The sequence below is a fragment of the Tinamus guttatus genome, unplaced genomic scaffold, assembly GCF_059628265.1.
Source record: "Tinamus guttatus ecotype Peru unplaced genomic scaffold, ASM5962826v1 Tinamus_guttatus_pri_ptg000004l, whole genome shotgun sequence".
Lineage (NCBI taxonomy): Eukaryota > Metazoa > Chordata > Aves > Tinamiformes > Tinamidae > Tinamus > Tinamus guttatus.
In genome coordinates this window covers 15,245,639-15,273,122 of record NW_028288538.1, presented here as the reverse complement: position 1 = coordinate 15,273,122, position 27,484 = coordinate 15,245,639, and the positions used below count along the sequence as shown (strand labels likewise).

At 39.0% G+C, this 27,484-nt stretch overlaps 2 protein-coding genes and 1 long non-coding RNA gene across 4 annotated transcripts in view; all 3 read left to right on the top strand.

The window, feature by feature from the left end:
• LOC148596399 (uncharacterized) overlaps positions 1-27,484 on the top strand; it is a 384,302-nt gene that overhangs the window by 212,749 nt on the left and 144,069 nt on the right. The window lies entirely within an intron of this gene.
• BNIP2 (BCL2 interacting protein 2) lies at positions 4,469-15,686 on the top strand. Of its 2 annotated transcripts, XM_010214720.2 has the most exons (11): positions 4,469-4,642; positions 5,174-5,297; positions 5,984-6,051; positions 7,095-7,262; positions 9,006-9,182; positions 9,774-9,876; positions 10,180-10,311; positions 10,732-10,818; positions 10,919-11,017; positions 12,441-12,476; positions 14,567-15,686. In XM_010214720.2, exons 2-11 carry the CDS (start codon positions 5,248-5,250, stop codon positions 14,604-14,606), a joined length of 960 nt encoding a protein of 319 aa, XP_010213022.1. In that variant the 5' UTR covers positions 4,469-4,642; positions 5,174-5,247; the 3' UTR covers positions 14,607-15,686. The 2 variants fall into 2 exon arrangements, with proteins under 2 accessions (XP_010213022.1, XP_010213021.1); XM_010214719.2 differs by lacking the exon at positions 12,441-12,476 and having other exon boundaries at positions 4,470-4,642.
• Positions 19,369-22,556, top strand: GTF2A2 (general transcription factor IIA subunit 2). Its single transcript, XM_010214721.2, has 4 exons — positions 19,369-19,504; positions 19,643-19,747; positions 20,771-20,897; positions 22,250-22,556. Exons 1-4 carry the CDS (start codon positions 19,433-19,435, stop codon positions 22,273-22,275), a joined length of 330 nt encoding a protein of 109 aa, XP_010213023.1. The 5' UTR covers positions 19,369-19,432; the 3' UTR covers positions 22,276-22,556.

Below are 27,484 nucleotides of genomic sequence, written 5' to 3'. Positions count from 1 at the left end.
TATCAAGTATTCTCATTTTCTGTCTAGGGAACATGACATGGAGGGAATTACACACCTCTGCAGTCCCTATGTCCAGTCCTCAAGCAGACATGGACTTTCAAACTTTTTTTTTTAATTCCAACATTTCTGAGTTGTTGCATGAACTGTTTGAAAATGGACACTGTTAGTATTTTTTGTTGTTGTTGTTGGGGTTTTTTTTGGTTACATTGCTAGATTTTTTTTCATGTGTGCTAGAATTTAGATGTGTGACAGCTGGTGTTTTTGTGATGTGTAGGACAAAATTCGTATGACAGAAAGCCTGTTCTCTTTGGTAAAGCTTTCATGGAACAATGCGCTTATATTTGCAATTGTCTAATGTTTAAAAATGGAATTATTCAACATCCTCCAGTAGTTAGCTTCGACCCCTTGTTTGCTTGTTTTCTAGGTTACATAGGAACATCGATAGATGTCCAGCTACACTGTGCCACCTCGTGTAAGAGATGGGAAATTGCACATTGCTGATCCTCACAAAATGATTTGGAGTTACGAGTTAGTTTTACTCCATGCTAACTAAATAGTCCATGCAAGAGAACTTCTCTTTCACATGTTGTAAAATTCCCCCCCAGGAAGCACAGAGACCCTTGACCTGTGGAGCGTAGTTGGACCCAGTGTTGTCTGAGTAATCACAACTATTCCCGGGCACAGCTGATGCATCAGACTGCTGATTCTGACCACAGAGTCTTCAAAACCAGGATAAGTCCTTTGCACACTGGTCGCACAAGTGCATAACCAGACCCAGGGATGTCCCCAAGTAGGCATGCTGCCCATGGTAAGTTTGGTGTGCACCTGGGAGCAGGCTGAAACATCATGTTCTTAAACATAATGCTCTTCGGTCATTTCTGTAGCATTTTGACTTTCAAAAATAAAAAAAAAACGGTAATAGAGCAAAGATGGGAGAATGCACTATTGCTTCCCTCTTGGTGTCTGCCCTCACTGTTACCATATTTCTCCTATCAGTAGTTGCACACCCGTTTCTGTATTTCAGCTAGCTCTTATTTTGTGTTTCTAATTACTCTCTGATGAACTAATGTGACAGTAATACCCAGAGACCTCAGTCTGTTTGGCTCATATGATACTAATTCTTTATAAATGTATTTTTACTGTTCTGATTACCTTGATAATTGCTCTCTTCCCAGGTATGCTTGTATTTTATCTTCGTTCAGAGACTTCTTGCACCCTTAAATCACCTTTTAATTCTTTTTTTTTTTTTCCTCCGCGTTTGTCACACTTTCTCCAAGTTTCTTGTCCACCCTAGACAGAAGGAATGTGCGTTCACTTTCCAGCAAGAGCACGGCTGCACAAAACCAGCCAGCGTTCAGACCGGCTTGTGATTTCACCCGAGCACCACGGACGAAGGCACCGGTGATGCGAGCCCCTTTTCTGGCCGACTCGCAGCACACGAGACAGCAGCCGGCAAGGCGACCTGGCTGTGTCGCCTCCCGGGATGCAAGAGCGGACCAGCCCGGCCCGCGCCGCCGCCCCGCGCCCGCTCCAACATGGCGCCGCCGCCGCCTCACGGGGGCGCCAACGGCCGCCGCGGGCGCGCGCGGGCCCCGTCACTGCGCAGGCGCCAGCGGCCCGGGGTGGGCGGGGCGGGAGGGAGCCGTTATATTCCGCGCGTGCGGGGCGCGGCCTCACGTGACCCGGCGGCCTATCCGCTTCCGGGTGAGGGCGGTGCGGTGCGTCGCGGGCCTTGGCGCGGCGGCCGCGGCCCTTCGGGAGCCGCCGGAGCCCCCGGGAGCCTTCGGGTACGTGCGGGTACGTGCGGGTGTGGTGGGACGGGACGGGACGGGGCAGGACGGGCGTACGGCTCCCTGCGCGGCCGGGCTGACGGCGCGGCCTGGCTGAGGCCGGTGCCCGCTGCGTCCTCTCGGTCTCGGGGCTCATCTCGCAGCGCCGCTCCCCGGCCGCCTCTGAGCCCCGCTCGCCTCGAGGACGTCGAGGCGGGGGCGGTTCTGCAGTCGTGTGTTGGTCGGCGCTGCCGGCGCCGGGTCACGGTGGGAGCTTCGCAGAGCTGCTCAGAGGGTCGCAGGTGCTGCTGTGGGGCTCCCTGCGCCTGCCCCTGCCCTAGGGGTGTTTGCGGGATACCGTGGAAGCTGCCGGCTCGCTCCCGAAAGAGGGCTGGGAACGACGGTGTTTCTCTTCTGGTACAAAAAGAAACCTCTTCAAGTGAGAATCTCGCGCGTGTTTATTCAGGAGTGGATGCGCTTCCCTTAGCTCTGGCAAAAGACTGGTGGATTTTAGTGGCATGTTCCCTGCTGTGCCCACTTTCCACCCATTCCCAGTGTTGTGACCTGTCTGTGGAGATGCAGGATGGAAGTGGAGGAGGTCCATGTTAATGCTGACCTCCAGAGCCCTGTCCAGGTGTTCCCCAATGCATGGAAGCATTTGACCTTTATAGCTTCAAATCTGCAAATACCATTTCCACTAATAAAATGGGGAGAATGGGGCAACGGGGAGAGAGAAGGAGGAAGTGAGCTGTTTGAGAAAGCTGGGCTGGCCCTGAGATGCAGCAGGACCAGGTAGAAATGCTTTGGTTTTCTTCTACATGACTAATAAAGAGCTGTGTTATTACAGTGTGCTACATATTTCAAGTTTAGCCTTCTAGATCATTCTGTTACTGCTGAGTTAATGAGCGAGTTTGGCACAGTGAAAACACAGGAAGTCAGCGCTCCTGCGGCAGCCATAGGAACTGCTCTGAAGTTGCCCTTAGTTTGTGTGAGCAGAAGTACTAGGATCTGTTTTTCCTGCTTTGTAAGCACTTTTATTAGCGATGCAAGATTATTCAGTAGCTAACTTGAAAGTTACGTGTTTTCTAACTTTCCTGAAACTTAAGAATATCCTTCCTTGATCTGTCATTTTTCTCTTTGACAAGGAATAGTGCTTTTACATGTAAGACTTTACCCAAGTCAAAAAAATCTGAAACTGATACTTAATATGGATGTTTAGTAGGATGACTGAGTAGAACTCATCTAAAACTCCTGCCTCTTACCCAGAACTTAGTACTCTCCTCGTAAGTTGTTTGCAATTGTGCAATGCAGTCTTGAACAGGTTGTTTTTAATGCACCTTTGTGAGATGCTGCTCATAAGAATTGTTAGTGACATGGGAGATCTTTTGTAAGACTATTTTCAAGTGCTGTTAACTTGTGAAAAGAACTTTTAAACTCTGCCTTTGAACACTGGGTTTATCTCACTGCAATGAATTAGATGTAGGTAGGAGCTGTTTCTGGGCTGGAGTCAGAGGTCCCTGGCTGGTGTCTGCTGTTCTCCTCAGTGTAGTGCAGAAGCCGTTTGCCCAGGTCTTAGCACCTCCTGCTTCGGGCTCCGCTGCTGGAGCTGCGATGTGAGCGGGGAGCAGGCGTGTTCCAGGGCAGTGTCCTGCGGCCCCTGCAGAGTGACAGCACTTTGCTGTTTGTGCACTGCCCATTTTCTTCACTAGTGGCTTGTCCTTTGAGATGACATAATCAGCTTGAGCTTTCTTTTAGATTTAAGGTCTTTCATTGTTTTTTTGGTGGGTTTTCTCAGCTGCTCTATTCCATATTGTTTGTAACTGCACTATTGTGTGAATGTGATTGTGTAGGATGTTTTCAGGAAGCTTCTTGTGTTTCATCGACGTGACCCAAAACAAAAATTCAGAAATAACTAGGTGCAAATTCACCTGTTACTGTAGATCAAAATAGGACCTTATCTTCAAGCAAACATTAAAAATCCATAGTTTGCAATAAGCACCAGTGTGGTAGTATGCAGGAGACTGTGCTTTGAAGTGTTAGCAACTTAATGACAGAGAGGATGTGTGTTTCCTGAGGATCAGCGCATGGTTCAAGCAGCAAGAAATTATTCTAAGCAGTGTATTATTAAAAAAGGGGCAAAGAGAGTGAACAGACAGGACAGTTGCTCAGTGGCAGCCTCTCGGAGAGCGTGTGCATGTAGCTGGGTGCACGTCCTGCCTGCAGCTGAGCCATGCAGGGGTTGAGTGGTTGACCCTCTGGCTGCATTGGGTTGTTGATTGGAAAAACATTATTTCAGTTTCCCCTTTGGGAGAAGGAGGGAAATGACAGCAAAGAGTCTAAGTGTGCTTTGCTGACAACTTCTCTTGTACTGCAATATTACAGAAAATCATTTTGAAAAAAAAAAATTATTAATCAGCATGTATGTGTGGTGTTGCCTTAGGAACTGCAGGACTTCTTTCAGTGCATCCAGTTTAAATCAGGTCAGGAAAAAAAATTCTGGACGTTGCTATAAAGGAGGGTCCTTCAGAACAGTAAGTGTGACCTTGTCCTTACTCATTTGAAATATAAGTTGCTTCTGGCTTGACTGGTGATGTGGTCCAGGCTTTGTACCTAGTAGTGGTCTGTGTCGCGTCTGTGCATTTGAAAATACTGTGTAATTTCCTATGCTGCTAAGTGTTGATTTTATTAGTTCCTTTATTAATAAGCTTATTTGTTCCTGTTAATTTCAGAGCCAGTGCTGCCAAAAGTTTGAACTGGATGAGACGTTAACTTGTGTGCCACCAGAATGGTTTGTGTTGTCCCATTATCGGGGCTTCCGTGTTGCTGGTGATGGGTGAGCCTGGAAAACTGTGGCTTGAGTTGCGTGTCCTGGGGTGAGTTCTCTGAACAAACCAGTTCTGTAACAGGGAGTTACCTTGAAATTGCTCTTTTAGGAACTGGGCTGTATTTTAGACCTGACCATCAGGTTTGTGGTTTTGTTTTCCTTCTGATTAATTTTTTGTTTGCTTTTTCACTATCTCTCATAGAATCTCAAATTTTCAAGTTTTGTATAATCTCTTTAGAGGGAACTAGTGTAACACAAACAATAGATCAGGTTGCTTAAGGTCTTGATTTTAACCTGGAAGTAGATCCTGCCTGAGCAAGTCGCTGCACTGCATGCACTCCAGAGATGCCTTCCTACCTAAATCCAACCAGTATAGCAGAGAGCTGTTCTCTGTGTGTTCTGAGGTTTTGTTGGCTTGTTTTTTGGGGAAGGGAAAGAAGGGATGGGACAGGGCAGAAGTAAAGAGCTCTCCTTCCCCCCCTGCATAACATCTCCTTGCAGAGGTAAATGAAAGGGCACACTGTACATACTGGAATCCCAACCATGTTGAACTAGTGTCTTCTGCTATCTGTTTCTGCAGCTCCTTTATAACCCATTCTTGTGGAGAGAAGAGCTTCTGGCTGGTCAGGAGTCTCTATTAGTAACTCGAGAAGAATGGAAGGTGTGGAGTTTAAGGAAGAATGGCAAGATGAAGATTTTCCAAGGTAAAATAATTCATTCAAATCATATTCTTAACATACAGGAAAAAAAAGCTACTTCTGTCTGGTCTGGATGAATCAGTGCTTAATAATAGTTTTGAAGTGATTTCCAGTAATGTCTCAAAGATTTTTGTGGTGTGCTTCTCAGTGGGCTGGGGAGGGATCTCTTCAGGTCTAATCCTGGTATGGTTTACCTGGTAAGGTAAAGAATACCACTGTTAGTTTTGAATGTTACTGAAGTGAAAATTACAATTTTTTTTTCTACTATGGTAACCTTTTGTAATTACAACTACAAATAGTTGGTTAAGTGACACTTAACAGGTGAGAATGCTTGTGCCTTGAGAGGCAGTAAAGCAGCTGACTTCCAAGGCATTTTATAATCAAGTGATGAAACTACTCCTCTGATGTGTTTAACATCAGACTTTCACAGCAAGAATATGCCAAATTCTCTGAAGGGTGCCAGTCAGTATAATAGCAACCAGTATTCTAGTTTTTATCACATAAACAAATGATCACCTGAATGCTGGAATTTCCTTCTATTTCAGTACTCAGCTTGCTGACAGCCTGATCTTAGACCAAAAGTATATTTGGCCACAGTGAATTTTTTTTAGCAGTTAATGAGTAAGCATTTTGCATTTACCTGGTTATCAAAGAGACTCTTTTGAACTAATATTTTCTACTTCTTGCACCAGGCCCCTGCCAGAGGATGATCCTGTTGACTCAGATGTTTTGGCTGAGGCTGGAAGAGAAGGTGAAATTGGTAAGAACACCTCACCCTAGTCAAACTTCTACTTGCTTAGGTAGCTGCCTTAAAATTCTTGTCAAGCTTGAGGGAACAGCGTTATAAGTAAGTTTTGTGTGATCAGTATCATAAACCTGTTAATCAAAACAATTCCATGTGTTTGGAATTAAAACATCTGAGAATAATTATCCTCCCTCTAAACTGAGCTATGCAGGTAATACGAGGACAGTTCTGTTTTTATCTAGTACTCTCTTCTCCTGGCCTTTTTGAAAAATAGTGGCTCATTTGATATTTGAGTAACAGTGGAGGCCTAGCTTAGTCTCACTCCAAGTTTCAGGACTCCAAAAATCCTCTCTAAGAATCTTCTGCCTCTAGAAGATCAGGGAGGAAATCAGGTGCTTTTTCCACCCTGCTCCCTGTTTTTATTTATTTCATCTTGTTTGTCTGCTTTAGCTTTGACCTTTCCAGTGCTGGATCAGTCATTTTATTTTCTTCCCTGCTTTCAACTGCTGTCTAAAACACGCAAGTATTTGCTATATGTCTCAAAACATGCTGTGTGTTGGCTTACTAGTTTCTTTGGCTTTCTGTCCTTTCTGTTACCCGTCAGCCTTTGTTGTGGCTTATATTCCCCACCCTCAAGGTGGTTTTGATGTTAACAATATCTAGCCAAAACAAGAGCTAAAAACCTTGATGTACTGCACTCTCTAACACTTAGCATAACATCTGGAAAGGCTTGTGGAGCACTTGGACCTAGCTAGCATGGAGTATCAGGTGGTGGTAGCACTTGGGATTTTTCTTGGAAGATATATGGTGGGTCTACTCCTGTGATCATAATGCAGATGCAATAGGGGATACTTAAGGACTTGAGAACTTAACTCAAGTGCTGTTTTTTTCACCTGATGTTTATTTTGATTGTTGTTCTAAAGACACATTGTTCAAGTCATGGCTAATTTCTTATCATGCACTTTGTTTTTTTTAAAAAAAACAAAGCTGTTCTAGTAAATATACTTGTCTAAACTTGCTTTAACTTTAGAAGTAAATAGCGTGCTTTTTAAATGCAGAACATAATGGGAACAAAGTGAGGAAGAAACTAGTGGCACCTGATATTAGCTTAACTTTGGACCGCAGTGAGGAATCTGTATTGTCTGATGATTTGGATGAGAGTGGAGAGATTGATTTGGATGATTTGGATACTCCCTCAGAGAACAGTAATGAATTTGAATGGGAAGGTAAGTGTTTTGTTGCCTTTGTCTAATTTCATCAAACATTTCTATCCTTAAGTGCAAGCCCACAGTTTTTCAGGTGGAGAGTAATTAAGATCTAACATTATAACTGCAAAAATGTTAAAGGAGATATTAGACTAGGAATTGTAAACAGGCACAATGAATTTGTAAAAAGCAAATGTAACCTTGACTCACTAGGAAACAGATAAACATAATGCCAAATAAACCTAAGTGAATGTTAGCAACATCTGTAAAACTTGAAAGTTATGGCAAACCTTCTGCTACAGTTTTTTTTCTGAGAAACTGGGAATTATAGATCCAATTTAAATGGAGACAAACCATATAGAGAGTATTTACATTGTAGTTCATCTTTTCAGAAATCTGTAAATTTCAAAACTTTCTGTTGAGGTAGATTGAATGTTGTTTTTTAAAAAAAAAAATATCTGAGAGAAGGGCAAAGGTTGGTAACCTTAAAGTTTGCAAGTTCTAGATTAATTGGAAGCAGCAGCAGAATCCCTGCTGTATGTCAATTCTGAAGTGAGTAGTACAAAGCCAAGTTAGCCATACCTGCACTAGAAGTGCCACAAAAACTATCCTAAAAATCGAGATAAATAAACACTGCATTTTTTGATCTTTAGAGGCAAAAACCTGAGATGCTACAAAATTTTAATTTGTACAGAGTACTTGTTATGTCAAGGTCCACATGAATTTAATATGTGCAGTTTAATTATGTTTTAAGCTCTTAGAACTGTTCTCTAGAATTGTAATTTGGGTAAGATTCATGTCTTAAGAATGCATCTAAAATAAATGAACCTGCAAGCTCTTTTTTTAATGCTGAAAATAAGGAAATCAATTCCCAAGTAAATAAGTTTTGTTTTACATTGTTCCATGTGAGACAGAACCTGTTTTTCATTCTAAGATAGCCTGTAACTGGAGAAAAAGGTTTTTTAAAACAAAAATATTTTGTTAATAGCCAAGGAGATGTTGCAGGTGAAGTTTTCATAGCAGAGACTATGGGTTTGTCTGTTTTCATCACTTTAAGGAAGAAGAATTTTTTAGGGCTAACTCTGCAATGATGCTAAGGAAATGTTCCAGATATTTGTGTGTTGTTTTTAAAAGTGGCTGAAAAGGGTTTCTGTCTTTTCTTCCTTTAATGCTGCTGTCTTCATTTTCCTGGAAGGATAGTTTCAATTAACAGCTTTGTCTTGGGAACAGACAACTAACTTGCAGTAGGTTTTCTCGCTTTGGGTAAGGTCTATGCAACAAAGTCAAGAATCACAATTTAATTGGAGCAAATTCTTTCACAGATTGCTGTCAGCATAAATTTCATATTTTGATTGCACACATGAATTAGATTTAATTTCAAATAGATGTCTGCATGTTTGCTTGCAAGATAGTGTTGATATTTTAAATTATGCTTTTGTGTCAATCTGTGATCAAGCAACCTTTGTAATAATCACTGAAGTTAACCACTTTGTTTATTTTGGTGAACTTTTGGTGTTCTGGAAGTCTGCAAACGGCTCCCTTTACGTATAAAAAATACACTTGATGCAAATTAATGCTAACACCCAATATTTTTGTAAAAGTGATATTGTATTTTATGATGACTAAATCATTTTATAACGGCTAAAAAGTGAATTGAATGAAGAATATACTAAAATAGATTAGATAACAAAGTGGTTAACCTGTGTTGTAATTGGGTGTCATTATTATTCATAATGGATCTTGAATATATTTCAAATTTGGTAGATGACCTTCCAAAGCCAAAAACTACTGATGTAATTAGAAAAGGATCGCTTACAGAATACACTGCGGCGGAAGAGAAGGATGATGGTCGGCGCTGGCGTATGTTTAGGATTGGAGAACAGGACCATAGGGTGGACATGAAGGCAATTGAACCGTATAAAAAAGTCATCAGTCATGGTGGTAAGAAGCTGTCATTAGTGACGTGCTGCTATTCTGAGCTGGGTTGGCGTGTGCTAAGAAGAACTTTAAGCCAAAAGAATCGTGGCTGATGATTCATAATTATACCATTAAGGCATACTGTTAAACTGAAGTTCCAAAACGCACATGTGCTTTGGTGATGCTACTAAAGTGGCTTTCAAAATACAAAACATAAAAAAAAAAGTTTTAAAACATGACAGGGTTTTTTTCCAAATATTCTGAATGTTCCCTAAGTTGAATATATGTAATAAAATAGGACTATCTGTGCTACTGGGATAGTTTTTTGGTTTTATGAGTGTTGAAAGCAGTGCCTGTAGATTTAGTGAGTCAGTTTACTTGCTCTTCTCAGCAATGTAAGTGCAGCAATTGATTTACCTTAATCTCAGTGATGTCCTTAAGAGTAGATGAATGAATGTAAGTATTCTTGTAACTGTATGAATTTACCTGCAGATTCTTGTAAAGCTTTTAAGTATAATGAAAAAGCTTATCAAGCAGGGTTGACTTTCTTTGTGTGAATATAGTCAACTTATAATTATTCTTGTCACTTACTGGTACTTTCTACTTTGTTTTTAGGTTATTATGGTGATGGGTTAAATGCTATTGTTGTGTTTGCTGTTTGTTTTATGCCAGAAAGCAGCCAGCCTAACTACAGATATCTAATGGACAATCTATTTAAGTAAGTTGTCACCTGCCTCCAATACAATCTTCATTTCCCATGGTGAGATACAGTAATTTAATATTAGGGAGGTTATGCCTTTCTCCCTTTAAAGAAGTCTTTTACACTTGAGATGAGAGGGAAACGTTAAGAAATAACAAAGCAGCTACATTTACTTCCAGGGAAAACAAAGCAAAACAAACCCTAGATTTCAACATGAACAATTTTTTAAAATAATATACACTTATCTATAGATATCTATAATATCTATATTATATTATAGATATCTTCATTTGAAGGTTTTCTCTGTGCTTACCTTTGCAGGTATGTAATTGGCACTTTAGAGCTGTTAGTAGCAGAGAACTATATGATAGTTTACTTGAATGGTGCAACAACACGAAGGAAAATGCCAAGTTTAGGATGGCTCAGGAAATGTTACCAGCAAATTGACAGAAGGTTAGTAGTTCTGTTATGGTATTTTCTTAAAATATTAATCTGTCTAATAATATGTATTGTAGGAAAAATGCTACTTAATGTGGTTCTACCTGGTAGCTAAGATTTACTAAAGTGAATTGTTTGGTATGTTGATGATCTCTTCTTAAGTTTAGGCAGAGTGGAAACAGTGCTACAGACATACCTAATTTTAAAATGAAATAGTAGATTGTTAGATTGTTGAATAATGTTATGGTGTAGAATGTTGTAAAACCTTAATGCCTTAATATGCTACATAAATACTAAAAGAAGATATATAGGAGATGCTTTTTAGTACTTCACTACAACTGTGTCAAAAGGTGCAAAGAAACATTCTCTTAAAATTCTAACTTTGTAATATTTCTTTTGTTCTGTATTTTGTGGTTGTCTGTTTGAATCCTTCAGGTTAAGGAAAAATCTGAAATCATTAATAATAGTTCATCCTTCTTGGTTCATCAGAACGCTTCTGGCCATCACTAAACCTTTTATTAGGTAATCTGGAAAATATTTAAACTTCAAAAACTATTTTAATATTACTAAACATTTTAAAAGTTGTAACTGCACCCTGTGTGTGTGTTTTTTTTTTCCACAGCTCAAAATTCAGTCAAAAAATTAGGTATGTCTTTACGTTGGCAGAACTTGCTGAACTTGTCCCCATGGAGTATGTTGGCATCCCAGAGTGCATAAAACAGTACGTTTTATTATTCAAACATGTTCTAAATTGATCATATTTTAGTAGCAGTATGTATATGTATTAGCTTTTGAACATAAAGCTCTGTATTTAATAAAGTTTGTGTTAATTTATATCATTGGCATCTCCAGGATATGACCATGTTGCTGATACAATTTTGTATGCAGCAGCATATATGATCAAAATACTAATAAATAGTAATAGTCATATAAACTGACTTAAGTAGGTACCAAATTAAGGCATATGAATCATTGGGATGAGGCTTCACTGCAGTTTTCTTCCACTTGAATATACAAGTGGCTTGAGAGATTCTGAGCATGTTAGTACTAAAGTTACTATAGGTATCTGCCATTTTCATGTCAAAATGTACAGCAAGCTAAGCAGTAGTACTCGAAAATCCTGATCTATTTGCAGTGGAAGAATCCTTAACCATAGTATTCTAAAAGTGCTGTGGAGGAGAGAAAGGGAGCACCATGTGCTTGTCCTTTCCTCTTTGCCTCACTGCTCCTTTACTCCAGTTCTTTGACACATGGTATAACTTTATTGTCAGCACAATTCTTTATATGCCCTCAGGGACAGTGATGACTCCTTTTTCTTTTTTTAAGCAGAACATGTGGATGACTGCATCCAGTAAGAGAATAATGATCATTAACTTAAGAACTGTTTGGAAATACTAATGATTTGATGGGGGACAGGGTTTGAATCTCCTATTAAGAGCTATAAAAATAGAGAACCTGTAGAATATGGTTCACAACAGATGATTTATAAGTAAGTGTGGTGGCAAAGTGGGATCTCTATAGGTAAGGATGGCATAGTGTTACTTTGTAGGGAGAAGAGCACATCTGTCTGAGGGTAGCAATTACTGAAGTATTACAGCTGGTATCGGCTGGAAAATGCAAATTTTTAGTATAGGAAGGATGTGGTTTTCTCTGTGGAAAAAGACATGTCGAAGCTGTAGTCTTGTCTTGTGTTAAGTTTAAAAAAAAAAAAAAAAAAATTATAAGGCTTTGAAGGATATGTTACCAAAATCCAGATTTTTATTCCAGATCTGGAAAGATTCCTGTCTGTTTTGATGAATTTTACTTCTGCTGTAAAGGCTGAGCTGTCTGACTTAATGGAGTCAATTCCTGAACTTTTTTGATAGACTTATTATGGCTTTATTTTTGTTATGAATACTGACTTTAAATTTCAGTGATAGATACTGTACAAGATGTTGCATTGGATTCATATCTTATGATACAGTAACTAAATCTTAATGCTTCTTGTTTAAGGCTTACAGCAGTTGGGAGTACAATATATTACCTATATCAGTTTCAAACTTGGTATCATTATACAAAATATATTGACACTAATACCAATACGCAACTTTTGAGTTTGGCCTTTGTATCTTTCACTTACTGAAATCAAACTTTTCCTCACCAAGGTATGAAGAAGAAAAGTTTAGAAAGAAACAGAAAAGGTATATTCATGTTTTGATGAGGGTCTCATCTAGATAAGACCATTTGCACTGCAACTAACTCCCAGTTGATTGGCTTGCCTAAAGGAATAAGCATTTGTAAATATAAACATGCACTAGTAAGTTTATGCATGGAAGTAGCTATACTGACTGCAACTGCAGTATAACACCCTGGCTAGATAAATAGTACCTAGTACCACATGAGTTGCTCCTTTTTAAGGGGAAGTGCAGATTCTCAACTATATCTTCACCAGGGGAAAGTCATGCTTCTACCTGAATTGATTTAACTAAGCTTCATTGTTTTGTAAAAAGTTATGTCTGAATGAAGAGCTGGGTTTAGGTGCTGTTGACAGTAAATGCAATATTGGGGGAAGTCCTAAACTTGAATCTGCTATTTGCTTTTGTTTGGTATTTGCTGCATTGTTTAATAATTTGAACAGATACAATCTAAATGAGTTAGTATTTTTAGTGCTGTTTGTATTTGCAGTGCCTAAATTCCTTGCTGATAAACATTGGGTTTTCATTTTGTTAATCTGCAGTGCCCTGCTAACCATTCAAGCTATTACAGAAGTAAATTACTTTTTTGATTATATGTGTTTTTTCACACTAACAATTGTACTGAAATATTTTGATAACTAATTCTAACTTTTTTGACAAGTCTTGCTATGTGTGTATAACTACTGAGGGAGTCTCAAGTCTGTGAATTAGGTAACAGGCAGAGAGGAAGACTGAGAGATGGGGTAAAAGAAACTCAAGGGAGTGGGACATTCCAAGACTAATGTAAAAACTTTAAGTTTCAGGGCAGCCAGCTCTTGAGTGTCCTTGTCAATAATATCACCATTTGTGTTTCTTATTTAACAATTTTAAATAGGAGGATAAAATACTTCACTTTTGTGAAAGCTCATAAGCACTACCTGATGGTGAGACTTAAATTGGATTTGACTGCAGTTGTAGGCATTATTTGTCAGAACGAGGGGAAAAGTTCAGATACTCAATTTGTCAAGGCAAATTTGTTGTGGTAGTGGGAGTTCTTTGGCTATGTATATTAGTCATCATGGAAGTAAGAATAGTTTACAATTTTATGAAATTATATTGTTAGCTGTATACTTATATGTAGCCCTTTTTTTGCTTTGGCTTACTATATTTTCTTAAATACACTTTTGTGAATGGTCCTTTAATTCATGTCAAAGCCTGCTTTCCTGTGATACTGCAGGGAGGACAGGGACCATTTGCAGTGCATGCCATGCATGTACTTGACTAAGATTGATTTGTAGATGATAATGTTCCAAAATGTTGAATACTTCTGTACTAAGCTCAATTTGTATAGCCAGTGTAGTGTTGTAGAGAATACGTGCCTCCACTTTTTGGGGCTTCATTGCCTAGAGAAAGCAGCTGTTGCTTTTACCAGTTTGAACTGTCTGGTGACTGAGAAAGTGAAGAGGTAGAGCATACAATTGGGCAGTTAACAAGACACACTTACATCTCATGCAGGACTACTTAAAAATATAGTGGTTGCTGCAAAGTAAGATCATCTTTGTCAGTTCCAAAGATGATGGTTTAAGAAAAACTTCAGCAGTGTGATGGTGATTTCCTCCAGGTAATCATAAGAGTCTTGGAAATTATTAGAAAAGATACTGCAGTATAGGAGCAACTTCTCTTGGTTCAACTGGTTCTGTTCTTCTTGGCTTAATTATTGTAAGATTAAAGGTAATTCTGTGCTTATGCTGCAGTATATGAACGCGAAGTAGTAGTGCATGACAGTATTAGCTGTCAGGTTACTTAAACTTATTCCTGCTTGCATTCATTCATTAATGACAACCCAGAATCTGCTTTCCTTGTCATGCAGTCAAATTTCACTGGCACTGTTTAAATGCTATGCTTGCTTAAATGGTTTCTTAACATACTTAATTCATTTTGAGGGGGAGGTAAGAAAAGATGATGTCTTTTTAAAGCACTGTTATGACTGCATTCAGTAAAGATCTTAATATTTGCTTATTAAACATTTTGTGTGAAAGCTTTCAGCTCTTCCTGTTAGTTAATTTGGACTTAAAATGAGTTAAGAAATTAACAATTTTACTGCTTTCTTTAAGCAGAATTGACCAAGAGCTGAATGGGAAACGAGCAGAGAAATGAACAGTAAGTTTGGAATCCAAACGGGACAGAAGAATATGCAGATGGAATGATTCCATTTTTTCTCCCTTTACAATGCATTCATTAATGTGTGTGTATGTGTATATATATTATATAACCTGTTACAAAAGGTGCTTAACTTTGAATTAGCACACAATGGAGTGTTCACTGCTGTAATGGTTTAAGTCTTGACTTTAATAGCTACCTTTATATGTAATCATTTTATACTGCTAAATGTCAAAGAACCCTATGTTTTTAGAGGACATTCTTGCAATTGTTTATCTAAATGATGCATGTTCTTCAGTAAAATATTTATATACCTAAATGTTAAAGGAAAGAGATAATATATATTTTTATGACTCTTAACAAAATGATGTGTACCTGCAAGAGGAATTCATTTGTAGGTAGATAAGACCATAAATGACGGTTTTCGTTACTGTACAAAAAGCATGATATATTTTGCTGTAAATGGTCAAATGCATTTCCCAGCGGTTAAAGAAACTTTATCTTTTTTGGATATTAACAGTCCATAATGTAGTCCTTAGCAAGTGTGGAGAGGCTTGGTGGCATTCACATTTCTGATACAAGTGGAACTCATTTACCTTGCTAGAGCGAGCTTAAACTTTGGTATCTTTTTAGTCCATTTCTCAGAATACAGAACTGTAGTTCTGTGAACTTCAGTCTGTTGGCCAAAGGGATTTTTGACTAAGGGGTACTGGGAACTGAACTGTTCAGAAAACTAATAGGATACCAGATCTTTTGCCATTTTAAGTGGCAAATGTAGATTCTGCCTCCTTAAATTAAGGCTGTTGCTGGTTCAGTGGTGAGTATGTTTTGAGTTCAGTCCAGTTCTTTCTGGATGACTATCAGTTGTGACCAACAGAAACTCCAGTGGTTTTCAGCAGAGCTTGGAAACTGCCTAAAAAAAAATTCTAACCATAATATCAGTTATCTGCACAGGTAAAATATAGGTATCTTGCAGAGGTATAGGAAATCTTTAAATGCCTGTGTCATCTTTGTGGATGAAGCATTCATTTCTAAAACTGTTGGTTTGGCACCCTTTACTGGCACTAACTTCACTTTTTTTTTTTAAAAAAAAAAAGGGATTTAAAGGGGAGGTTCTGATAATAGCTGTAAACATGTAAATGCCTGTCTTTAAGAGGTGTTCTTGGATGCATCAACCGGTGTTTGTAGGTTTATCAGGGCAACAGAATTATGCACTGTTTATAAAAGTTTGAAAATCTATTTGATAATCGTTGCTATTTCTTTGTAAGAGCTGGTATATGCAAATTAATCCATTCAGGAGCTGAGCAATTTAATATTGAAGTAAATGTATTAAATATCTTAATTTTTTATTGTGCTTAAACTTTGTCTTACTATCAAAAGTATATGTTCTTAATTAGCTTAAGTGTTGGTATCATATGTAGACTTTTTTATAAAAAAAGTGGCATTTGATTGGATTACTACCTGGCACTGATACATGCAAGTCAAGAGAATTCCATGGTCAGGCTTTATTATTAATGAATGCTTAATCTTCTATCTCTAATGATACCCATATGGTTACTGTAAGAGCAGATCTTGATGTCAGATGAAGGCAAATTGCCCATGTCTTAATTTTAGATCTACAATTCACAGATTTTAATCTCAAGACATGAGTAGTTTTCTTACATTTGTTTCTGTATCACAGTTTCAAAGAGTTTAATGTGCAAGATACTGTTCAACAGCCAATGTTAACTTGAAGTTACCTTGCATCCCCTTCATAACAATTGCATCACTTTTGTTGTGCTTTCAGAGCACAACACAAGTGAACAGTTTCTGTTTAGGGCTGTCCTATCTCCCCTTTCATAACTGAAACTCACCTAAATTGATGCAAATTTTTAGACAGTTAACTGGACACTTTGACAGCCTGTTTACTTTAATTCCAATACTTCCAGTATGTAGTGTGTATGAACATGCAAGGCTGGCAGTCTTGCTTATTTTACTGCTTACATGTGGTTTCTAGGATAGACATTAAGTATTATGATCATCTAATTTCAAAAATTTCCTTTTAAAAAATCAACTTCTCATAAAAGCTTATTTTTAGTGAAAGACTACAGTTCTATGAATGTCTTGCTGCTCTCCATATATATTGTGCAGTACAGAATAGCCAGCCCTCTGTGTGGACCTTTTTCTTGATGATGGAATTGTAGCTTTGTCTTTCCTCATGGCTGAGTGCTTCTACAGCTTCCGGTTGCAGACGTGCTATTTCTTGTAAGATGTATACATGCTTACCTAATTCTGTAGTGTAAGCTTTTGTGAATGAGTGTACAGCACAAGGGTTCTTTTCCTGTCCCTTAAACAGTTTGAGAACATTTACTATGGATGATTCCACTCTGATGTTTTGCACTTCATCATGTAATGGTGAGATGGCTGTTAATTTTGGGACCTCTTTACTTTTTGTAGTAATGAACACAAATGGGTAACTGTCATATTTATATTTCTAAATCTACAAAGCTTAGTATGTTTTAAGATTTAAAACCATGAATAAGTTGGAATGGCATATTTTAAAACTTTAAACTTTATAGTAAGATAAAATATTGTAGGAAACTCACCTCCGAATGGCACTTTCTCTTAAAAGTGAAAATCATGGTGAAAAAATAGCTTCAGCCCTGTCAAGAAAAGTCCGTAAGTCACCTTATGATTTAGAGATTTCATGATTTTATATGAAAAATGTGGTGATAATTAATAGCATTTTCTTACTATGATGTGCAACTGAAATAGAGATGTTTGGGCCAGTGGCCTGCTTACATGGATGTGAGGTTTTATGAATTGAGTTCTGCCATGGGAGAAATGTTCAGAAGTGGCAAAGATACTTTGGAGCAGATGTCATTAAAGAATGATGAGGCCAGATTAGATTGCTTTAATGTGCTTGACTCCCTTCTAGCATGACAAAGGCATGTTCTGTTGGAAAGCATTGAAGGAGGATGTTGTACAGAGACAGTGCTGAAGCAGATCGAAGTCTCTGAAGTATCAGAATTCTAAAATGGAGAATATTAGTTTACAAAAAGGTTGGAACTAGTTGGAATACTACATAATGTATCTATCTTGGTGCAGTTGGGCATCTATGCCAAGCATTTTTCCTTATTTTCACTGGACAAGCAAGAATAGTACCTGGAGTGAGGAACTGTGCATACTACACAGCACACATGTATGTAGCTTGGAATTTGCTAGCATGTTTCAGCAAACTTACCGCATCATACACTTGATGAATGCTGCAATGGCAGCTTAAGACTTCCCAACAGTTGATTTTGTGTCAGATTCCAAAGTGAGATTAAGTGTTGGTGGTAATAGAATCTCTCATGAAGTGATATTAGTGTGTAGTTTGGTGGAGAGGGTGTCAGTGCCCAACTATGTTACAGATTTGCTCGTGTCACCTATGGAAAAATCTGTAGTGACTAGAAAAAAAGCACCAAAGTTTAATTAGGAATGGAGGGTTTCTAAACTGTATCTATTGCAGAGAAAAGAGATTCTTGGTGAAAGGTGTGATTTCTTTCAGTGTCAAATTATCATATCTGACAGATGTGCTCCATATTGATTATGTAGAAAGATGACTTAAATGCAGCTGTTATCAAAAGCTGCTGTCTTTGGAAACTAATGCTTTTTATAAATGCAGAACTTTGTAAAGCTTTTGGTCAAAATTCTTCTTCAGTCCTGTGGTGGATGCAGGTCATTCTCTAGAGGACTTGTTTTACAGATGGTGTTTCTAGGAGCCCCTTGACTAAGTGTCAAGTGTCATACTTTCTAAGAGCAACTGCTTATAGTCAGAGTAGCACTCTGAAATAGAAGGCTGTATCTGTCTTTTGAAAGACAAATGCTGCAGTTTTTCTGACTTTGTAATTTTAAGCTAAACTGTGTTTCTCTTGGTGCATCTTGCTCCTTATGTAGAGATCATAGGAAGAAAGGTGCATCTGCACTGTGCAGTGTTTGGTGTTTTCTTCATTCTCTCCAAGTATAACTGAGATAGTCAAAAATTGCTTTAATTCTGTTATACTGGTTCAGCTCACTTGTCAGTTTTGTGATTCAGACTGACCAGGTTACTCTGAAATATCTTCAGTTTTTTTTATATATATATTGAAAATGCCATGAAGTGGAACTACCACAGAGCTCTCAAAAGGACAGGTCCTGCCTGACAGGAGTCCGCTGGGCAAGCTCTTGACCTGGAATTCCAGGTGAATATTTGGAGGAAGCGCTCAAGGAGGATGGATACCTTCCCTGTGCTGCTGCTACTCTGCAGGAGCCTTATTCCAGCTTGTGGACATGGGCCAGCTGCTGGCCATGACCATCTCCAGACTCGGCAATGATCCCCTGGCCCCTTCCTAAGAACTATGTGAGCGTCACCTACCTCTGAAAAACGCGTTTCGCCCTTCCTCCGACTCGGTCTCCTCCGCTCTCGTGTCGCGGTGTGACGTGAAGGACGCGCGGTGGCCGTTCCTGGAGGCGGTTCCCGCAGCGCTGCGCTCAGCCCCGCAATAAACACGGCTGCAGGACACCGGCCTCCCGCTGCTCCTTAAGCCTCGGCCTGCGCTCGGCGTTACCGCTCCCGCGGGCTCCCCGCGCGCCGTTACGGCCGTTAGGGGCGGGGCTCGCGCTCCCCGGCCCCGCGCTGCCCCCTCGTTCCGCTTCCGGGCCGCGAGGGCCGCCTCTTCCGCGCGGTGGGAGCGGGCGCGGCGGCAGCGGCAGCTGCGGAGGGGGCGCGGGGCTGCGGGCCGCGGCGCTCCCGCGCGCGGTGTCCTCCGGCCTCTCCTCGCCGTTAATGCGAGCGGCGGCGGTGCGGGCCCCGCCGGGCAGCCATGGCCTACCAGCTGTACCGCAACACCACGCTGGGCAACAGCCTGCAGGAGAGCCTGGACGAGCTCATCCAGGTGCGCGCGGGCGGCCCTTCCCCGCGCGGGAGCCACGTGAGCGACGCGCTGCTGCGCCCGGGGCTGCCGTGCGAAGGAGGGAGCGAGCACTGCTGTGTAACGCTTGCTTTGACCGTTTTTCTTTTCTTTAATTTCTAGTCACAACAAATCACTCCTCAGCTGGCCCTTCAGGTGCTGCTTCAGTTTGATAAAGCCATAAACTCGGCGCTGGCGCAGCGAGTCAGGAACAGAGTTAACTTCAGGGTAAGGCAGTGCGCGAGGAGCCTCCCTGGCGCGGGGAGCGAGCGCTGCCGCAGGCCCGAGCGTGAGCGGCGCCGCAGCGGGGGCTCCTCCGCCTCCGCGGGCGCTTGTGTGCACTGAGGGCTGTTACCTTGGGCTTCTGCCAAGGAGCGTCTTGGCATTTGCAAGTCACAGACTGCAGGTAGCAAAGGGGGAGGATCACGAAAAAGGGGGAAGAAGCATAAAATGATTTGACATGTAGCATTGCTGTCTGTTACTTTGATTATGGGGAGTCTGTTACTTTGATTATGGGGAGAATTTTGCCATGGGATGAAGCTGTGAGTTAACCCATAGCTATGGTGTGGAGAGTTGTGTTGCCTTCAAGCAGTGAGTCATCTTGTAGCTCTTAGATATTCACCAAGTGTAAAGCAAATATGGTGTAGAGAACTTGGTTCTAAATGCTTGGAGAATTAAAATCTTACTTCAAGCTTAATTCCTATGTATATCAACTTAAAACTTTTGAAGGTGAAGGCCAAGAAATGAACTTGTCAATACCTTTAAGGCATCGAGTCTAGGGACAAGCCCTTTAGATGATATGGGTTGATTTTGTCAAGATGTTTTAATTATGCTACTGATATTTTCTTACACAGTATTCTTATCTTTGTTATATGTTTCTTATCCTTGTTATAATTTAAATATGCCTTATCTTATGAAATTTTCTGATTCTGAAGTAAGTTATATTGAACCTTTATGCACATTATAAAAAAAAAAATACTTTTATTTTACATGTGAAGGACCTTCCTTGCATAGACTATAACATCCCTTCATGGGATGTTATTAAACTGCATTTAAATGTTATTAAACTACAGTTTCCCTCAGAATTGCTTGTTTGTCAGGTTTGCATCTATATATTGGGATTTGCAGTTGTCTGTGACAAACCTGATTTATACTTCTAGGGTATAAATAGTTCAGTAAACTTAGTAAGCATCTTATTTCCTGATGTTTTTGTGATGCATATAATGGAAAATGTCTCTTGTCTTTTTAAAGGGATCTCTGAATACATACAGGTTCTGTGACAACGTGTGGACATTTGTACTGAATGATGTTGAATTTAGGGAGGTCACTGAACTTGTCAAAGTGGATAAAGTGAAAATTGTAGCATGTGATGGAAAAAGTAAGTATGGAATATGATTTAAATAAGCTGACAGGGATGCAAGACTTGAGCATTTAAGGAAGGTTCAGGCCAAATGTCTGTGATCAAAGCTGGGTGGTTTGATCCTATTCTTGAGAAAAAAGCAAGGCTGTGAACACTTTTATGATGTGAAATGAAACAAGAGTAAGCTGAAGGCCTCTTTAAATTGCAATCACTGAACTTGGAATGTGTGGGAGACTACTGGACATAGTGCTAAAGTAATTATAAACTTAGAAGAAATGCTAACTGCATTTCTCTGGTAATTTCTCTCCTATTAACTTGTTTGTTAGAACAGTATCATGTTTTATCAAATTCAAAGAACCTTCAATTCCTGTGAGCAAGCAATTGTATTCTAAAAAATGTGCGAGTATATGACAACATAAGAAAGTACATGCACACATTTATTTATATGCTACTTAAGAGGCCCCTTGTATGTACATTGTTGTTGGACTTTATGTTCTTTATCTGCCTGAGTGAATTACTATTGGGAGTGTTCCCTTAAAATGCTTACAGAAAAACATAATTTATTGAATTTTTTTTTAGTGATATGGCTTAGAATTTTTTAAAAGCTGTGTCAGAATATCAGTCATGAGGTATGAAAAGGTGCCACTTGTTTAGCATTTTTTGGAAGGAAGTGGGAATAGAAAAGCTTTTAGTTAAATAAACCTTAGACTCTGAAACAGGTTCTTCCAGGCTTCCTATTTCTGGCATGCTTACAAGGTTCCTTAAAGCTGTAGTTCTAAACTGAAATTGTCTCCTTAATCTATTATTTTTTGTGAGCTTAAATAGTAGAAGAAACTTCTCATCTGTATTATTAAAAAAAGTGAATGGCTTAGTTACTATTAACACTTCAGCCTTTTTTAAGGAAGTAATTGACTTGCTCTTGTTTTATGAAGATCATACTCTCATATGTGTCAAAATGCATAACAAATGCATTTTTCAGCCCAGATTGAAGAGGAGCTTGTGCTACTGCACACGGAAAAACCTTTCTCTTGGCACTCGCTTGGGGTTAACTGCAGTCAAGTGTTTGTGTCTAACCTTGAGTTAGAGTAGAGCTGCTTCTGTTTCTAATGCCTTAATAGTAAATGATGTGTGTGCCCAACATTGAAGTTTTGCTTTGGTTCTCTTCCTTGTTTCTAAATGCAGTGAAACTCAAAGCAGTTCATGCCTTGCATTGGTATCGGGGGAGAGAATTAGGCTGTTTCAGAGCGTGTTCTGTTCTAGAAAGCTGTTATGAGCGCAGAGAGAATATTTAAGAATAGTACTGATTTTTGTTAACTTACAGCTCTGTAGCATGGATATGCACTATTCATACTTGTTTCTTTCTTTCCTAGACACTGGTTCCAATGCGGCAGAATGAATAAAACTGTGGTTTGTCTGCAATATTTTCTGTTAATATGCAGCACTTTCTGGAGAGAAGCATGACAAGGGACTATGTTCATGCTTCATTCTTGTGTTTTGTGAGTTACTCCATGCTAGAAAGCATCACAGAATGACAGCAGAAGAAATACCTGTAGTGTTTCTTCAGTTTACCTTATAGGATGAAGAAAACTACGTTACTTTTTCTTTTAATTTACAACAGATGCTGTTGCCTTTTTTGTTCAAAATAATTTCTCTAATAAACTTTTATTTAAAAACTTGTGAATGAGTAAATGGTCATTAGAAGGACTTGTTTAAAAACAATAATTAATACATTCTTCCTAAGTTATATAAGCTGTCCTTAAAGCAGTGTTGCAAATGTAAAAGGCTTTCAGTTCTGCATTTCTAATACGAATATGGTTGCACCTATTAGTACTACAAGCGACGGTTCCAAAATGATATTAGAGCACATAAGCAAAAGTTTAGGAGCTTGTGCTTGCTAGTATAGTTTGTTAATGCATCTTTTTCTCTATTTGGTACCTTCTTCTAATGATGCACTAACCCGATTATTTAAAATGTTATTGCACAGCTGATCAAATGGAAATAAGGAAATTGCTTTTCCTAAAGTTGTGCTACATTCTCAGCAAATGTTAGCTAGCACAGCTTATTTTTACTTTATCTAAGCAGCTTTTTATTTACATATACTCTTAACTGGCCACTTGCCAAACAGATTTGAAGCAAGAGTTGGACTATGTATTTCAGCATACAAATAAATAGCTTTGTTCTTTCTAGACTTAAAGCTTCCACTGAATATCTTCTAGTAAAGAATCTTTTAGAAGATCTTATTGATTGAAATATGAGTGTAGCACACTGAGAGCTTTTATGTCTGACTTGGCAGCAGTGACTGTCCCCATATGGTTGTGGGAATGCTGGCTGTCTGCAGTGTTAATTCATTCATTTTTGACATCAGGTAGTAATGAGAGAGACAGGCCACTAGCAATAGGAAATTGTACAAAAGAAAACCAGAGGGTAACTGCTTTTTCAGATAAGCCTCAAATCTCTAGTTTGTGTCATAACTGAAATAGAGTGCATGCCCTGATGCCCTGCTGTATTTGTCAGTGGTCCAGGTTCTTAATCAAATAAATCAATAAAGCTTCAGTTTCTCCTCCTTTAATATCTTTCCTGGCTGATACGTTCTGAGTCTCTAAATCCTATCTTTGGACTTCAAAGGGTATATATTCTGGAGAAATCCTGAATCCCCCTTCTTTTCATGTCTTCTGAACCTGTTAAAATTTCACCTAATGTCCTGCCTGCTTTTTAAAGGTAAGTGAAAATACTAAACTTTATCCTGTTTTTTCTTATGTTTGCATAAACAAGAAGCAATCACTTGGCTGAAAGCTGTCTTTTCTGTTCTACTTTGAAGTAGAACTCTATGCTAGTTTGGAGGTGGTAGCCTATCCTACAGGGCTTTAGTATCAGTCTGGAACTTGTATTTAGAAGGTGTTTAAAATGGTAACAATTAGCATTCACAATCAAAAGTTTGAGTAAGCATTGAAGATGTTATTCAGTGAGGGGGCAGAGAAGAGTTCTTTCATTGAGGGAGGAGCAGAGGTGGGGTGGGGGGGTGGGGGGGGAAAGGAATCTTTTCTACAGATAAGAGATTCTTCTGTTCAGAAAGCCTTCCACCAGTTTGAAAGAGCTAGACTGCTAATGTACTGTTTGCTATTTTTATTCGTTGAATCTAAGTTAACACTGTAGCCAAAATCCCTGTGGATAGCAGATTGGCAAATAATTTGTGAACCGAAAGAACTCACTGAAGTCAACATCTCAAAGGATACATGTGTATATCCTTCCTTTGGTTTTCTCTCTCTCTCTCTTTTTTTTTTTTTTTTTTTTTTTACATCAAACTCAAGTCTTATAGGTTTAAATACTTCGTTCTCTAATAATGTGGCAAACAGAAAATTTCAGCCCTTACAAATGTAAACTTTATTTCTACTTCGAAGAATCCAAGAAGGAAAATATGTTGACCAAGGTGACTGTTATTTAAATTCAGTAAAATTCAAATCTCTGTGAGCAGAAATAAGAATTGATAAGGTTTGTAATTCAGGATAATTTTACTGACCTGTTAAACTAAAGAGAAAAAAAAAGTCCTGGAGTGCTATGTGTGATCCTTCTGAGTGAAAAGGTGATAGGATATCCTTTCTGTGGTGATGCTGTTCACACTTCCTGCTTAGTGGTTCCTGTTTGGTTTGAATGCTGATACCGAGATTTTTGAACTGAGTGTAGATGTTCTGCACTTTCAGCACTTGAGCCTTACGGTACCAACAAAATATATGCAAGTGCTGAAGTGGCACTGACATGCTTGAGCAGTCTTATTTAGCTGGAGTTAAGTGGCAAAAAGTGACAAATGAAAAATACATTAAGATGTTACAGGTGCTTCTGAACTGCTCCAGATTTTTCTAGTTGCTAAAAGTAATGTGATCTTAAAAGAAATGCACAACTGGCTTAAAGAACTTTTGGAGCAACTAAATGGATGGAGATAGGAATCTCTCTTCCTCGAAATAGCAGTAATGGAGGGACTGTCCTGAGGGAAACTGTAATTTAGCCTGTGTGAAAGATACAGACCCTCTAGAAAGCATGTTCAAATGGGGATGAGGGTGGTTTTGTTGGTTTTTTGTTTTTGTTTTTTTTTTTTTTAATGAAATAAAGCACACAAATGAGTGAGGGACAACTGGGTGGTTGCAATGTGTTCTCTCTAATGTAGAGGTGAAAAGAATTTCTAAAGTTTGCCTTTCAGATAGAGTACCAGGAAGGAGGAAGTTTAAAAATCAAAAACTGAAGGAAAGGAGGACAAAGGCACACCCTAAATTTCTGTATTGCTACTGCCTAGCTAATTGTTGGTGGTACTAGAAACGTTAATTAACAGCTGGTTTAACATTTGGATTTAAAAAATCCTGGTCATGCAGTCTAGTTTTGTTCCATTTTGGCAAATGCATCAAGCTGTTATTCTGAAAGCCACTTGTTTTCCATTCTCACAGTGGAGTCCTTCTGGTTTCCTGTGTACTGTGCATTTATCTTGCAAAATAAGTATTTTTTTTATAAGCTTGACTACTTATTGTTCTTAAAATTACTTTAAATATTCGTCTTTCTGTTTAATGACAAACTGCTGTTAGGCAACATGGTTATCTGCTATTCTTTGAGATGTTTCCATCATATGGATTCAAACCTAAATGTATACAGACTAAAGAGCTCACCTGGGCAGACAAAAATGTCTGAGCTTTTGTGGTCACTGCTATGGCTTGTTCCTGTGGTCTGTTGTCCTTGAGAGCCTAGAAAAAAATCTGTGCGTAAGAATATACCGTACGCAGCAGAGACACAGCAGTCTGGAAAGACTTGGCCATGCTAAGCTGCAATGCAGCTGCAGGTTCAGGTGCTGCTTCAGTATTCACTGCTCAGTCAATGCAATTCTGAAAACTGTGTGTGTTAGTGTCACTTCTGTGTTTGTGAAGAAACAATATGGGTGTTGCTTCATGCTTTATAAAAGGTTTCTTGTCAAATATTGAAAAGTGAGCATCTGGTGGTTCTTTATGATAGTTAAATAGGCACAGAATGCAGAGATAAGGTGTGTATTTTCTAAAGTAAACCTCATAGAGGTGAGGTCTTTTTTAAGATAACTTTTTTCCTAACACTCCCAGTCTGTATTTACTCTAATTTTGTCATCTTTTCAGAAAGATGCTTGAGGCATATGGAGGCAAATAATTATTTTAATAATGATTTGAAATAAACCCTCTGACTTCTGAGATTACCCTAGTGATGCCTTGAGGAGTATCTGCTTTTGGGATGAAAATCCCTACAGAGAAGGAATTACCTCCTGGCACAGCTGCAACCACGAGCTCTGACACTGGCTAACACATGTTCTCCTCTAACCGTGTTTCTGGGACATGATCCAGGCCACCGTGTCTGTGGAAGCTGTTTCAGCTCACTGGTAGGGAGGAAGGAGGAGGAAAGGGGACCTGGCACTGGTATTCTTACTGCTTTTTATTACTTTATTCCACTTCATATCTTTTTATTAGTGCACTTAAGTCTTTGGAGAAGACTTAGATTTGTTAATGGTTTGTGTCATACAAAGCCATTCTATCATCCGGCTAAAGATCAAGGCAACTCACTTGCTCGAGCATCATCGTGCTTGCTGCTGCCTGTTTGGTTTCTTCTTGCTTGTAGTGTCATGGATTTGTTCAATTTGTTGTTTTTTGTTGTTGTTGATTTACTGTAGAAAGGCCATAGTGGCACCTCTCAGTAGTGGGAAAAGGTAAAAGACACTCTAGCACCTTGACCTTGAGCTGCTATAGATGTGTATATTTAGAAGGGATCTTGGCAAAAATAAAAAATAAAAAAAAAGACAAGAATAAACCCTGATATGAAAGGTCAGCTTTGGCTGTGAGGTCCTGCTTCTGTTCAAATATGGCTTCTGAGGGGGGGAAAAAAAGGACTTTGTGCATTCATTAAGTACATAAAACAGCATTTTATCTAAAGGTCTTTGCTAAGTCTAAATTATGATTATCTCATTTTCAATGTTATCAAAAAAGGCAATCAAAGACAGTAGGGATTAACTGTAAGTACAGAACAGAAAAAAATTATGATGAATTCCTAGAGATAAGTCTGGGATGTAAATAAGATAGTTAAGAATCTTTAACCAAGTTAACAAAGGGTACCTTGAGACAAAGTGATAAATGAGGATCAAATCAAGAGTTCATGTAAGCACAGAGATGAAGTTTTGAGGATCTTGAGTATCTAAGGAAGTAGTGACTTGGATTTGCTCTTCCATATTCTACAAGTTATGGCAGAGGGAGTAGAAGCAATGTAGAGAAGATTTTAGTTATAAATTTATATCAAGAGATCTGGTCATCTTGAGAAGTTTTGAGATCTTAGTTCCTATGAGTTCTCAAAAAAAAAAAAAAAAAAAAAAAAAAAAGACCATGAGAGGAAAGAAAGCAAGCAAATATATATGATCTACTGAATAGTTGTGTGGAAACTCATCCCTTCCTACAAATTAAAAAAGCATGCTTTTGTTAAACCATGGGATTCCCCAGGTACCATTTAGAAGAAAAACAGCTCAATAAGCCCAGTTCAATGGCTGAGATCAGGTGTCACTTCAAAAATCAGGTTTTTATTACCAAATTTATTTTAAAACATCTAACAAAATTGTAACA